Raw genomic sequence first — 12,420 nt, 5'->3', positions numbered from 1 at the left:
AAAAGGCAGCTATTTCCGTGTCAAACACAGCCCACGATTGAGAGAGGGAGTCTGAGGAAAATACACGATTGAGGCAGTCTGAAGAAAATACCTCAGCAATGCCTTCCCTACCCGAACACACACACAAGGGGTGGGGGGAGCCCACAAGTGCACAAAAGCAGGCCGGACATGCTATTTTGCCCTGTCTGGGCAGCTCTCGCTTCTCCCTCCCTCCTGCTCTATCCCTCCCCTTCCCAGGCGTGCTCTGCAGTTGTCCGATTCCGGGAAACCCTCACGCCCTCCGACACCCACAACAGGAAAGGAGGCGGCGGCTGCTTCGGCCACCCCCATATTTCAAAGCCTCGACGTCTGGGGACTGGGAGCCCCATCAGCATTCCTTCTCCTGCTCTCCCCACGGCCGAATAAAAGCGGGTTTAGGGGCAGGGCAGGCAGAGCAGAAATTTTGGACAAGCGATGCGGGACTGATCCCGTGGGGGAAGAGCTAAATGCATATTTTGGAAATGGGGAGGGGGGGGTTAGAGGGAGGAATCCTGCCCCCCAGCGGGGAATCGCAGCAACCGAGAATTAAAGGGAGAATCTGCCTGGACCGCTCCGTGCCGAGCCTGCCCCGCTTTTGCTGCTGGGGGTTCGCATGGCCATTTGCGCGCCCGTCGCTCTTTCCATACACACACCTACCCCAAACCCGCTTACTCCCCCTTACCTTTCGCTTCCTGGTCTCGGCCGACCCGCTCCACACGAAGCACTGGTAGATCACCCTCAGGTTCTGCTTCCAGTTCTCCACCTTGAAGCCGGTCACATGGCAGCACCCGGCGGCCGGCGGACTCATGTCAGACCCCCCCACATCAATCCGCCCGCCCCGCCGGCACGGCTTCTGCTAGGCTGCGGGAGGAGCAGGAAGAAGCAGCAGCAGCAGACGAAGGGGGTGGGGGGGGGAGGTTGAGGCGGGGGAATCCCAAATCGGAGCTGGGTGGGAGCGAAGACCGGGAAGGGGAGCCGGGACGGGAGGGAGGGATATTGTCGGGGTGGTGGGGACGACAGGGAGGGGAAGGAGGGGTCTCCTCAGTCCGCCGCTGGCTGGCTCCTTCGTCGCTGAGGGGGGCGACTGCGGGCCGCCACCCCCCTCAGGGCTGCTGCGCGGCCTCCGCCGCCCCCGCCGACTGCAGTGGTGGCGGTGCGCGGAGGGGGAGGGGAGCGGGCGGCGTGAGGGGGGGAGGGGAGCGGCTCCTCTTCTTCCTCCTCCTCCTCCTCCTCGGATTCCTCCTCTTCTTCCTCCCTCTTCACTCTCCTCCTGCGCCTCTTCTTCTCCTCCTTCTCCTTCGCCGCCGCCGCCTCCTCGCCGCCGCTTTCGCCTCAACCCCGCCCCGCCCCCGGCTGCTCCGAACAAAGCGCCGACGCCGACGACGCCACTGAGGAGGCAGAGCGCCACAAAGATGAGGGCAAAGAGAGAGAGGCGGGCTGAGGAGAATCTTCGCTGCCCGCCGCCGCCGCCGCCGCCGCGCGCTACCTCATGGAGGCCTCACGGGAGAAGGAGGAGCGGGGACGAGGGGGAGAGAGAGGGGGAAGCCCTGGCGGCGGCGGCGGCGGCGAGGGGCGCGGGTGCCGCTGCTGGGCGGCCGGCTCAGAGGGGTGTGTTCTTCGCCTCCGGTTCCCCCTCAAGTCAGTCAGCCTCGCGAGCTCGCCGGGGTTCGTGTCTCTTTAAATCTCTCTCTCTCATCTCATTCCCTTTCTCGCCCCCCACCCCTTTTCTGCGATGTGTAATGGTCCTCTCCTCAAAAGACGGAGCGAACTCAATCGAAGCCCTGCCAGGCCCGTAGCGGGACAAACCAACTGGGAAAGGAGCGGGGGTGCGGAGGGGGGGGAGAGGGAGAGAGAGAAAAACGAGAGAGAGGGAGAGAGAGAGAACAGCGCTTCGCCCATGAACCGCAAGGAGGCCCGGCGGATGCGGCCCTATTGGTAGCCGTCGGCTTATGTCCCTCCTCTCTCCCGTTTGCCATTGGCCGCCGCCGCCTTCCCTTACAGCGGGAGGAGGCGAGGGAAAGAAAAGGCGGGTTCGCCTGGGCCCGTCCCACCCTCGGGCCCCGTTGATTGACAAAGGAAGTTGGGAAACCGAAAAGGAGGGGGAGGGCAAGGGGGGAAAGGAGCACATGCCGCGGTGCGGGGTTGTCGATTGGAGGGGCCGCCCGCCGCTCTCATGCCACCGGGTTGCTGATTGGCTGGGGAAGCGATGTCAGGGCAAAGGGGCCGCCTTCCCCCAGGCAGCAAGCAGGATGTGCGGGATGGGGGGGGGACACAGAGCGCCGCTGCTGTCATATCCGCTTAACTTTGCAGCTTCTCTGTTACCCCAGTGATTCCTTGCAAGGAGGGAGGAGCTGAGCTGGATGATGCTTAATTAGCCCTTGTCAAATGCCCCGTTTTCTTCTTGCCCGGCTGCGGTTCTGCAGATTCAAACCTCTGCCCCGCTTGCCGACACACCAGTGCAGCCAGAGCAAGCCCTGCTGGGCAATTGCGTTTCCTCCACCCAGCTGACCTTGCTGCCGCCTCCCTTGTGGTTCTCCACGTGCTGTTTTTGCGTTCTCCTGGGCAACTCTTCCTTCACACGAGCAATGGAAGAGTAGAGGCTTCCCTCCCTGCCGTCGCCGCTGTGCCTTGCATTTGTTAAATCTAAAGGATTTCCTTCGGGTGGTGTGAACATATACAGTAGCGGGAAGAGCCGTTTCTCCGCCCTCCTGAACCATGCCCCACATATAATAGTTTCTATATACAGTACTGTGTGTATGTATATATGTGTGTTTGCCTATAAAATACAGGAGTGCATTCGGAGTTAATAAGGCAGCAGAGTTCTTGTTCCGCAGGGGCAGGAGTGTTTAGTGCATTGCAGCAAACAGCAAATAGTATTTTAGGCATCTCAAAGACTTTTAACACAAATTTTATGATGGCATGCCTTCATGTACTAGCACAAAGTTAGTACCTGGGGCCTCCAGTGGGTTGAGGGTTTGGGGGTGTGATTAATAAGATGTCACTTGTGTTTCAAAGTCCTGTGATGTAAACATAAAAAGCTCACTTTTGTTGAACCAGACCTTTGATCCATCTAGCCCTCTTGTCTCCCCTGGCTAGACATGGCTGTCCAGAATCTCAGGTAAAGGAGGAGTGGGTTTTTCCCCTTAGCCTGCCACTGGGGGGGGGGGTCCTTTAAATGCCTGGGTGGTGAACATTTTCCCATTTGAGAGCCACATTCCAGTGGTGGGTTAAGAAGCAAAAGTGAGCAGAGCGACAGACATGACTACTTGTGTAATAGACTAGATGCCAGCCATACAAAAGTCAACGGTTCCAAACTTCCGATTGATAAGCACACCATATCTCTTCATCCTGGCACAATTCAAGGACATCTTTCAGCCTTGCAAAAATCCTCAAGGACTGTGCAGAGCAGGGCCAGTGAAGGCTGTGGCTTGCGGAAAGGTCCCAAGGTCTGGAAAAAGGCACCTGGGTAGGGGCTGAGGATCCCACCCCTGCCTTAACTGGAGAGCATATTTTTCCTTGGACGTTCAGCATACAAAATGATGTGCTTTGGCACCTCCACACATTTCATGTACAACTTATTAGTATGCCAGCCACCCTCCAATAATGGCATATGCCACAGGTAGTGTAAATAGGGCTGTTTTATTTTCATAACAATACTGAGAGGTGGGCTAGGATGAGAAGCTGAGTACAAGCAATACTTTTAAAACACTTCCAGAGCACTCAGAATTCTGGGCTCTGTAGTTTACCCTTCGCAGAGTTACAGTTCCCAACAAACCTTAACAAACTACTTTGGGACAGGCTCGCTCTGGAATTTAGGATAGCACCAACAATTCAATTTTTAATTTATTTATTTTTAATCAACCAGACTTTTTCAGAGTAGCATTGTTGTACATTGTTCCTGTTGGCTGTACAGATGGATTTAGTGTATTTTTATGAGTTTGCGAGTGCCAGACCCCTCTAATCCCTAGATCCAACAAGTGCTAAAATCTAATCAAGCCAAGCTAGTTTCCTGGTGAGGTGATAGCCTGGGTGATGAACCATTAAGGGGCTCTGTGGGAGACAGCAGATAGGTGGAGATAAAGCCAGAGATTGCAGAGGTAGCAGTGATGTGACCTAGAAGTAAAGCAGAAAGTTTGAGAGAGGGTCAAAGAACAATATTTGATTTCTGTTTGAATCCAAAGCTGCAGCTATGGCAGAAACAGGAAGCTTTGGGGTGTTGATGCTATGAAACCCTCCATCACAGACTCAGGTTGTCTATACGTGTAAATAAAACATATAGTATAATGACACCACACTCTTCTCTGTGCCTCATTGCCAAAAGGAAACACGAACCCGGGGTAAGCACCTGTAACCCCTGGAATCTTGCACTGCTCAGAGATTAGAGTGGTGTGCAACAGTGTTTTTATGCTTTGGGTTTTGTTTATTTCATCTTTGTACACTACCACAATGTTTTAATGAAGCATGGTTTGTACATTATTTAAATAAATATAAACAGTCTGTTTCAGCTGTCCTTGGGTACGCTGAGATCACCACTCAAGTCCCTCACCTCACCTGCTAAATACCTGTATAGCAGCTGGCTATTGAATGCAGGTGAGGAAGCTTAAAAAATGTCAGCAGCAACCATTCCTGGAAAATACAGAATGATTGCAATGAACTGAATAGATTGCCACCATGCATTTAGTAAAGAGCAAGTGTGCTCATTTTTTTTTTTTTTTTACAGGGTAGAAGAGTACCAGCCAGGATAGAGCCACTCCCTATTTTGCATGGCAATAGCTGCCCTGTTCCATATTTGTTGTGGCTGAGGTTGTAAACTCAATACACGTCTCTGGGAAGTACGTCTCACCAGGATGTATTTCTGAGCAGGCAAGTATAAGCTTGCACCTTCAAAGTACGGTATTTCTTGTGAGCGCTGCAGAGGTCCATGCGACTTCTACTTTCAGAATTGTTCCAGGTCCTCACCCACAATCTTTCCATACACCAAGGTGTGTTTCTGCAAATACCTGCCTGTCATTTGAACCCGTACAATCAAGGCAAGCATAGTACTGCTGAACAGCCGTCAAAACAAAAAACAAGGGGGAAACAGTGGCATGTTTTTGTCACGCAGTTAATTGTCACATCGCAGCCTTCTTCCTGTTTATTTTGGAGTCTGCAGGTTTGTGCTTGTTGAAGTTACACTTGGGCTCAGAAAAAGTTTCTACCCTGCTGAGGCAGGCCTAATGTTGGGGTGGTGGAGGGAATATGGGGAGGCAGCAAATCGACACCACTAGGCCTTGGGGAACATACTGAAGAAATCCTGAAACTACTGAAAAATTAGCTGTGTGTTAGGAGACAACAAGGCAGATGGATTTTTATTAATTCTGCCTCCCTCTTGCACCACTTCTACAGTTGACTGTTCCTTCCCAACACTCCTGCTAGGCTCCCAGATCAGGTGTAAGGCTGGCTGGAGTGGAGAGAGGCAGAGGTACACTTAATCTTAGACTCTGGACTCAGCGCTTTTACTTGGGGGAAGAGCTCTTTAGATGGTAACGTGGCCTCGCTGTGTTTGGGGGACCTTGTGTTCCTTCTGCTGAGTGTAGCCCTGGACACGCGTTCCCCAAAAGCCTGTCCTGATGGTGCTACAGGGGGAAAACGACCTGTGCAAGGATGTTGTGGGTTGGGAATGACAGCATCAACCACCAGCTAATTCTTCGCTGCAAATGCGGCTTGTTCAATGTGCTGTTTGGCTACGAAAAGACCTCTTTGTGAGGAAGCAGGTCAGTAAAAGCTCATGCAACGTTTGTGATGTTAACTCTTTAGTCAAAGGAACAAACAGCTCTGGACGCTTCTTCGTAAGCCTTCGTGATTTGTCTAACACTGGAGGCAGGGAGCAGGTCTTGTGATTAACACTCTACCTTTTCGCCCATGAATCGAACACAGCATGAAATGATGCAAGATACCAGATTCTGGCTACAGAGCTAGATCTTCTTAACTCAATACTGATGGCAGCCTATCTGATCCAAAACACCTCGTCACCTGAGGAGGACATTCCAAACCCTGTCCCACAGCGCAGTAAAAATAGTATATTGTGATTATTTAATGGTGTTAATTAATCACTTTATACAAAAGGAAAAGTTTCAAAGCTGCTCGACAAGATAAAATACTACAGGTGAAACGATTTAAACCAGAGAAGTTAAAACAATAGATGCAAAAAGACATAAACTGCTCACGCAATAACATATTAATAAGGAAAAGTCTTTGCAACCCCGTTAAAGAAATGAGTACCATCATAGGGGCCCACTTAATTACCAAAGGTCAGAGAAAATGTAAATGTCTTAGCCTGGCGCTTGAAAACTTAAAATGATGGTGCCAGCCACGTTTCCCTGAGGAGAGTATCACAGGAAAGGCCTATTTTTGTGTAGCCACCCTTGGGTGGGGCACACAGAGAAGGGCTTCTGAGAGAGACGATGGCAGCATCCATACACACCAACATTTCTCCAGTGAAAATAGGGATGTCCTATTGCATAACAACAACAACAGCAACAACAATTTAAAGCACATGACTCCTCCAAAAGAATCCTGGGAACTGTAGCTTCCCTCTCACACAGCTACAATTCCCAGGATTATTTGGGGGAAAGCAATGTGCACTGAATGGACTTTAAATGTGTGGTGTGGATCTGAGGCCATGGAGCATTAACGCAGCCTGGAATTTCCCAGCGGTGTAGTCAGAACAGGATTTGGGAGCGAGAAAGCAGGCCCCATTTGCTGGAGCAAGCAGTAAGACCAATCTCAGCAGCACCTGCTTACGCATTTTGAAATAAGTTTGAAAGAAGATACGCATTACCATTGAAAGAGGCACAGGACCAGACCCTTCAAGCGTCCCTATTTTCCAGGGACATCCCTAATTTAGAGAAGCCATCCTGGTTTCTGATTTGATCCTGGAATGTCCCACTTTTCCTTAGGATGTCCCTATTTTCATTGGGGAAATGTTGGAAGGTATGGAGTTATTCAACCCCCAAGTGGTCTGAAGGCAATCCTGTATAGGGAAGTTTTTTAAATGTTTAATGTTTTATTATGTTTTTATATATGTTGGAAGCTGCCCAGAGTGCTGGGGCAACCCAGTAAAAAGTGTGGGGTATAAATAGTAAAATTATCATTATCGGATGGGACATCCCTATTTTCATCGGAGAAATGTTCAGGGTCTCAAATTTCCTAAGTGCAGCTCTGAAACTACATGTGGAAATGTGTCAAAGACCTGTGAAATGCTAGTATGTGAATAAATATCAGGGGTCCCCCCCCCTTCCTTTTTTTTTTTTTAAAGCCACACAGAGAAGAGAGCATACAAAACATGTGGTTAAAACAGCGACCTGAGGATCAGGGGTCCCTGCACTGAGCAGTCTCAGGCTATCATGTTGCACACCTGCACAAAAATTATTCCCCCCTCCCCATCTCCACAGGGAGGCAAACAACCGCCCCCCCTCCCAGCTCCAGTAATCAGTAAGTCTTAATTCCCAGCATTTAAATCATTAGCTTTCAGGATTTTCCTGATTAATGAAGGGAGCTGGGTTTCACTGAGCAAACCCATTAAGGACTTGCTAATGCATGGTTTGATTTCACTGCCTGCAATTGAGCACATGGTTCCACAGTCCTTTGGGGACCACAGCAATTCAAGCCGGGCTCAAGAGGAATCTCCAGACATCCAGGTCTCTCTCTCTCTGTGTGCGTTTTAATTCAGAAAGTAAATTCAATTCAATCTCTCAAACACACCAACTGTCCCTGTGTACTAAAGACAATCCCCCTGATTATGTGGTACCAATCTCTGAATTGATGTCCCTATCAGGTCTTTATTATTATTATTGTTGTTGTTGTTGTTATTGTTGTAAAAACCCATTGTTAGCATGCATCCATTTCCATTGGCTTCCTTTCTGCTTTGTTTATCCAGATAGCAAATGCTGCCTTTAAAATCTGCAGGCACTTCTGTGCATGATTTTTGAAGCTTTATAAAGCACTTGGTTGATTCTGTATATTTTTATACATCTACATTGCTATGTATTTCTATATATTAGATGGACTTGATTTTGCATAACTTACTTTATGGCCGCTTTAAAATAAATGGGGTGTGTGCGCTTAGAAGGAGGAGGCCTCCAGATGTTAGTGGTCTCCATCAATCCCAACCATGGCCAGTGGTGAGGGATGATGGGAATTGTAGTCCAGCACTTTCGAGAGGACCACAGGTTCCCCACCATTCTTTAAAGCTGTTGTGGTAGCTTTGCTATGGTCAGGTGTGCTGTGATTTCATTGCTGTTTTATTTGCTACTCAACACACAACACACAAACACTATTAACAGTCTGTGTGGGGTGTCCTGCTCAAATCGGGACCCTTTCAGGGGTGTGGGATAGGGCCTCACTGTAAAGTTAAATATAATATGTAATTGAAGTATGGAGTATGTAAAACTAATAATCTTTTTTTAAAAAAAGCTATGGTTTTCCCAGTAGTGATGTATGGAAGTGAGAGCTGGACCACAAAGAAGGCTGATCGCCGGAGAATTGATGCTTTTGAATTGTGGTGCTGGAGGAGACTCTTGAGAGTCCCATGGACTGCAAAAAGATCAAACCTATCCATTCTGAAGGAAATCAACCCTAAGTGCTCACTGGAAGGACAGATCCTGAAGCTGAGGCTCCAATACTTTGGCCACCTCATGAGAAGAGAAGACTCCCTGGAAAAGACCCTGATGCTGGGAAAGAATGAGGGCACAAGGAGAAGGGGACGACAGAGGACGAGATGGTTGGACAGTATTATAGAAGTGACCAACATGAATTTGACGAAACTCTGGGAGACAGTGGAAGACATGAGTGCCTGGCATGCTCTGGTCCATGGGGTCACGTAGTGTCGGACTCGACTAATCGACTAAAGAACAAAAAGCCCTTAACAATTCTGAATCAGTTTACCTGCGAGTTTGCCTTACCCCATATAAACCCATTCGACCACTTCAATCTCCTGAACTGACAGTGTGACAAGTGCCGGATAATACGTGTTCTGCATTTGTAATAAATCTTTTTTTTTTTTAAGTACAGCAGCACCTACACATTAGAACTCCCTATTGACACCAGGCAGGCACCTTCTCTATACTCTGTACAACAACTGCTTAAAACATTTTTGTTTAGACAAGCCTACCCAGATACGTAGAATCTTTACGGTTTTAGATTATTGCTGGTTTTTATTTTTTTACAAAGGTTTGAAATAGTTGTTTTAAACTGGTTTTGCCAATAATTTTCCTGTTTTATTCTTGTTGCAAACCGCTTTGACTTTTTCCCTGCAACCACACAGGTTTTATGAAACAAATAAATTAAGAAAGCAGGCAGGCAGGTGGGGACCAGCTGAGGCTGGTGGTCTTGGGGCAGCATCCTGGCTGTGCTGAAGGTACAAGATGCACTTTAGTACGCAAAAAAAAAAGGCACTTTCAGAGTAAAGGGAATAGGCTGTACGTGCAACATACACATATAAAGCAGACACCCACACAATCTGGGGAACTGTAGTTTACTCCTCACAGAACTACAATTCCCAGCACCCTGAAGAAACGACATTTCCTAGCGTTCTTTGGAGGAAGTAATGTGCTTTAAGTGTCTGGTGAAATCACAGCCTTGCTGAGCAGAAACGGGTGTGCTTTGGGGCCCCCATGTGCTATAAGTGGTGCATGTTCCATCATTTGTGAATCATCATCCTTGTATAACAATGTTTGCCTGATTATGTCTCGGATCATCTTCTTGGTGCTAATATGATAGTTAATTTTTAAAAAATCAAAAAATCCAGACTTTTATTTCCTTGCCACAATGATCCTGGAGAGAGGAATAAACACTTTAATGGCCTTCTTTGCGGAGGGAAAAGAGACCTGAAATCTGTGGATGGTTGACAGCAATCCATTCCAACGCCTTTACCTGCTGGAAGCATTCGTGAAAATCAATGCAGAGTCTTGCAAAGGGGAGGGAGGCTGCAAAACAGGAAGGCACATTGACCTTGAAGAGGCACTCCTCTCTTGAATTTAAAAGCAGATACAAAAAAAAAACCTCTAGCTGCTAGTTTAAATTTCTTTAATCTTTCACAAAGAAAGAGGCAATGGTTGCCTTCCTGCATTTTTAAACTTCCCTTAAAGGCCTGCTGCCACCATCAGAGGTTGGGGATGGGGGGGAAGGTTCTTCTCCCCCTCCGCCGTCGTCTTTGAAGCTGTTTCCTTGTGGGAACAGAAAAACATGGAAAGAATTCAATCCCGTACCGCAGCAAAACAGCATCGATACATGCTTTGAAAACCCGAGCTTTAAAAAGCAGGCTGGCGGGGGGGGTGGGGGGGGCAAGTGTGGGTGGGTTGCTAGCTCACCGTAGCATCCAATTATACCTGTCCTCTCTCTCCAGCATCAATAAGTATCCCCCCACAGGGATGGTGGAGGGAGGCAGAAGGAGGAGAGAGCGAGATCTATTTATTTTTAAAGGCTCGCTGGGAAGAAATAGCTGCAGTTGAACCACGGATCCAAAGCGCCATCTCATGGGCAGCGCGTGCCGCGCTTCCTCGCCCGCATACTGCCTGTACTCTGCAAAGGAAGGTTGCGGAAGGGCGGAATCCTTGAGAAAAAGCTCTGCAAGGCTGAGCATTTTCTGCAGCTCAGGAAATCCGTCGGCAATTGCCTGGGCAACGCTGCGGTGTTGTAGGAAATGAAGGGAAGCTCCGTCAAAGGAGCTCCGTTTGCTCAGATGGCGTGAGGTGATGAGGATGCAGTGGAGAAAATGGGAGAGACCACAACAACTGCAGCCCGACCATACAGACATAATCAATGTGATGCTTATGAATGTGTCTGTTTCACTGTCTGCACAACCAACGACGTGGTGCAGTCAATCGCAGTTTCCCACTGCATGGCTGATCTTGCTGTGTTTAGTTTTCATCTCCCACAGTTGTGGCTGAACCCTGGTGGGGCAAGTGCTGGTGTCTCTTACTGCTCAGACATTGGGTTGCTGCATAAAAAATACAGTGGTACCTTGGGTTACATACGCTTCAGGTTGCAGACACTTCAGGTTACAGACTCCGCTAACCAAGAAATATTACCTCGGGTTAAGAACTTTGCTTCAGGATGAGAACAGAAATCGGGCAGCAGCGGTGTGGCGGCAGCGGGAAGCCCCATTACCTAAAGTGGTGCTTCAGGTTAAGAACAGTTTCAGGTTAAGAATGGACCTCCGGAACGAATTAAGTTCTTAACCCGAGGTACCACTGTATGCTTTCTGCTGCCTTGTTATTTTCATTTTTAAGTGAGTGTTTAGGCTGTGTGATAGGTAAAGGTAAAGGATCCCTGGACAGTTAAGTCCAGTCAAAGGCGACTATGGGGTTGCGGCACTCATCTCGCTTCAGGCCAAGAGAGCCGACGTTTGTCCAGAGACAGCTTTCCGGGTCATGTGGCCAGCATGACTAAACTGCTTTGGCTCAACGGGACACCCGGGACGAGTACCAGAGCACACGGAAATGCCATTTACCTTCCCGCCGCAGCAGTATCTATTTATCTACTTGCACTAGTGTGCTTTTGAACTACTAGGTTGGCAGAATCTGAGACAAAACAATGGGAACTCACCCCGTTGCGCAGATTCGAACTGCCGACCTTCCGATCAGCAAGCCCAAGACGCTCAATGGTTTAGGCGGAGAGAGCATGATTGGTCCAAGGTCACCCAGTGAGCATCATGGCTGTGCAGGGATTGATCCTGAGTCTACCCACTCTTAGTCCAACAGCTCTAACCACTACACCATCATACTGCCTGAGAGCAGCCAACCCACTTGAGGGATTTTAGGTACTGGGTGATTTATGCCCTGCATATTTTGCTTTGCTTTAGCAGAGTTTCCAGTTCTAATTGTGAATGTTGTTAAAACTAGAGGTTTGCTCCTGAGTCAGTGCAAGTCCCAAGGCAGCTATGAGCGCAAGGCCAGCTGCCATATGGAGCATCCAGCTGGGGGTGGGAGGAATGCCCTGGGGGAGCTGCAGTTTCAACTTTACAGACAGGCAGGTGGCAGTGCTGGGCTGACAGCAGTTATCTGATGCTAAGCAAGGCTGAGCAGCAGATGTGGCGCTGGTGACCATGAGAGGTGGGATATCAGGTCTTGCAGTGATCTGAAGAACTGCAGGATGGGGAATACAATCTTTACTATAGGATTGTATTCTGCTCATTCCTGTGAAGGGCTCAGGTGTGGGGGGCTCTTAATATTTCTGTGGACCATTATTGGTGATTCAAATAATTAGTCCAATGTTCAGAGTATTTTATTGAAGTGAGAATTGAGTGGATGGAGTGATATGAAGGGTGTAATTAGATTTGTATCTGACCTTTCATCCAAGGAGTTTAAGGAGGCATACATGGTTCTACTTCTGCATTTTATTCTCCAAGATTAAGGAAAAGGA

General features: G+C 48.8%; 1 protein-coding gene and 1 long non-coding RNA gene across 4 annotated transcripts in view; one reads left to right on the top strand and one right to left on the bottom strand.

The window, feature by feature from the left end:
* The window catches only part of USP22 (ubiquitin specific peptidase 22), a 105,337-nt gene extending 104,444 nt beyond the window's left edge, over positions 1-893 (bottom strand). Inside the window, exon 1 of one of the 2 annotated variants that reach the window (XM_080981099.1) lies at positions 701-893. In XM_080981099.1, coding sequence (XP_080837225.1) covers positions 701-826 — 126 coding nt within the window. In that variant the 5' untranslated portion in view covers positions 827-893. The remainder of the gene's footprint in view (positions 1-700) is intronic. The other variant, XM_080981098.1, reaches the window with a different exon arrangement.
* Positions 894-1,595: 702 nt separating this feature from the next.
* On the top strand, positions 1,596-9,737 carry LOC308463143. 2 transcript variants are annotated; one of them, XR_013979480.1, is made up of 4 exons: positions 1,627-1,683; positions 4,524-4,608; positions 4,739-5,771; positions 8,491-9,737. It is a non-coding gene; the product is annotated as an uncharacterized lncRNA (long non-coding RNA). The 2 variants fall into 2 exon arrangements; XR_013979481.1 differs by lacking the exons at positions 4,524-4,608; positions 4,739-5,771; positions 8,491-9,737 and adding an exon at positions 2,442-4,302 and having other exon boundaries at positions 1,596-1,683.
* The last annotated feature ends 2,683 nt before the right edge of the window (positions 9,738-12,420 follow it).

The sequence above is a fragment of the Podarcis pityusensis genome (assembly GCF_964106645.2).
Source record: "Podarcis pityusensis genome assembly, chromosome: 14".
Lineage (NCBI taxonomy): Eukaryota > Metazoa > Chordata > Lepidosauria > Squamata > Lacertidae > Podarcis > Podarcis pityusensis.
This window is presented reverse-complemented; position numbering and strand designations above follow the sequence as displayed.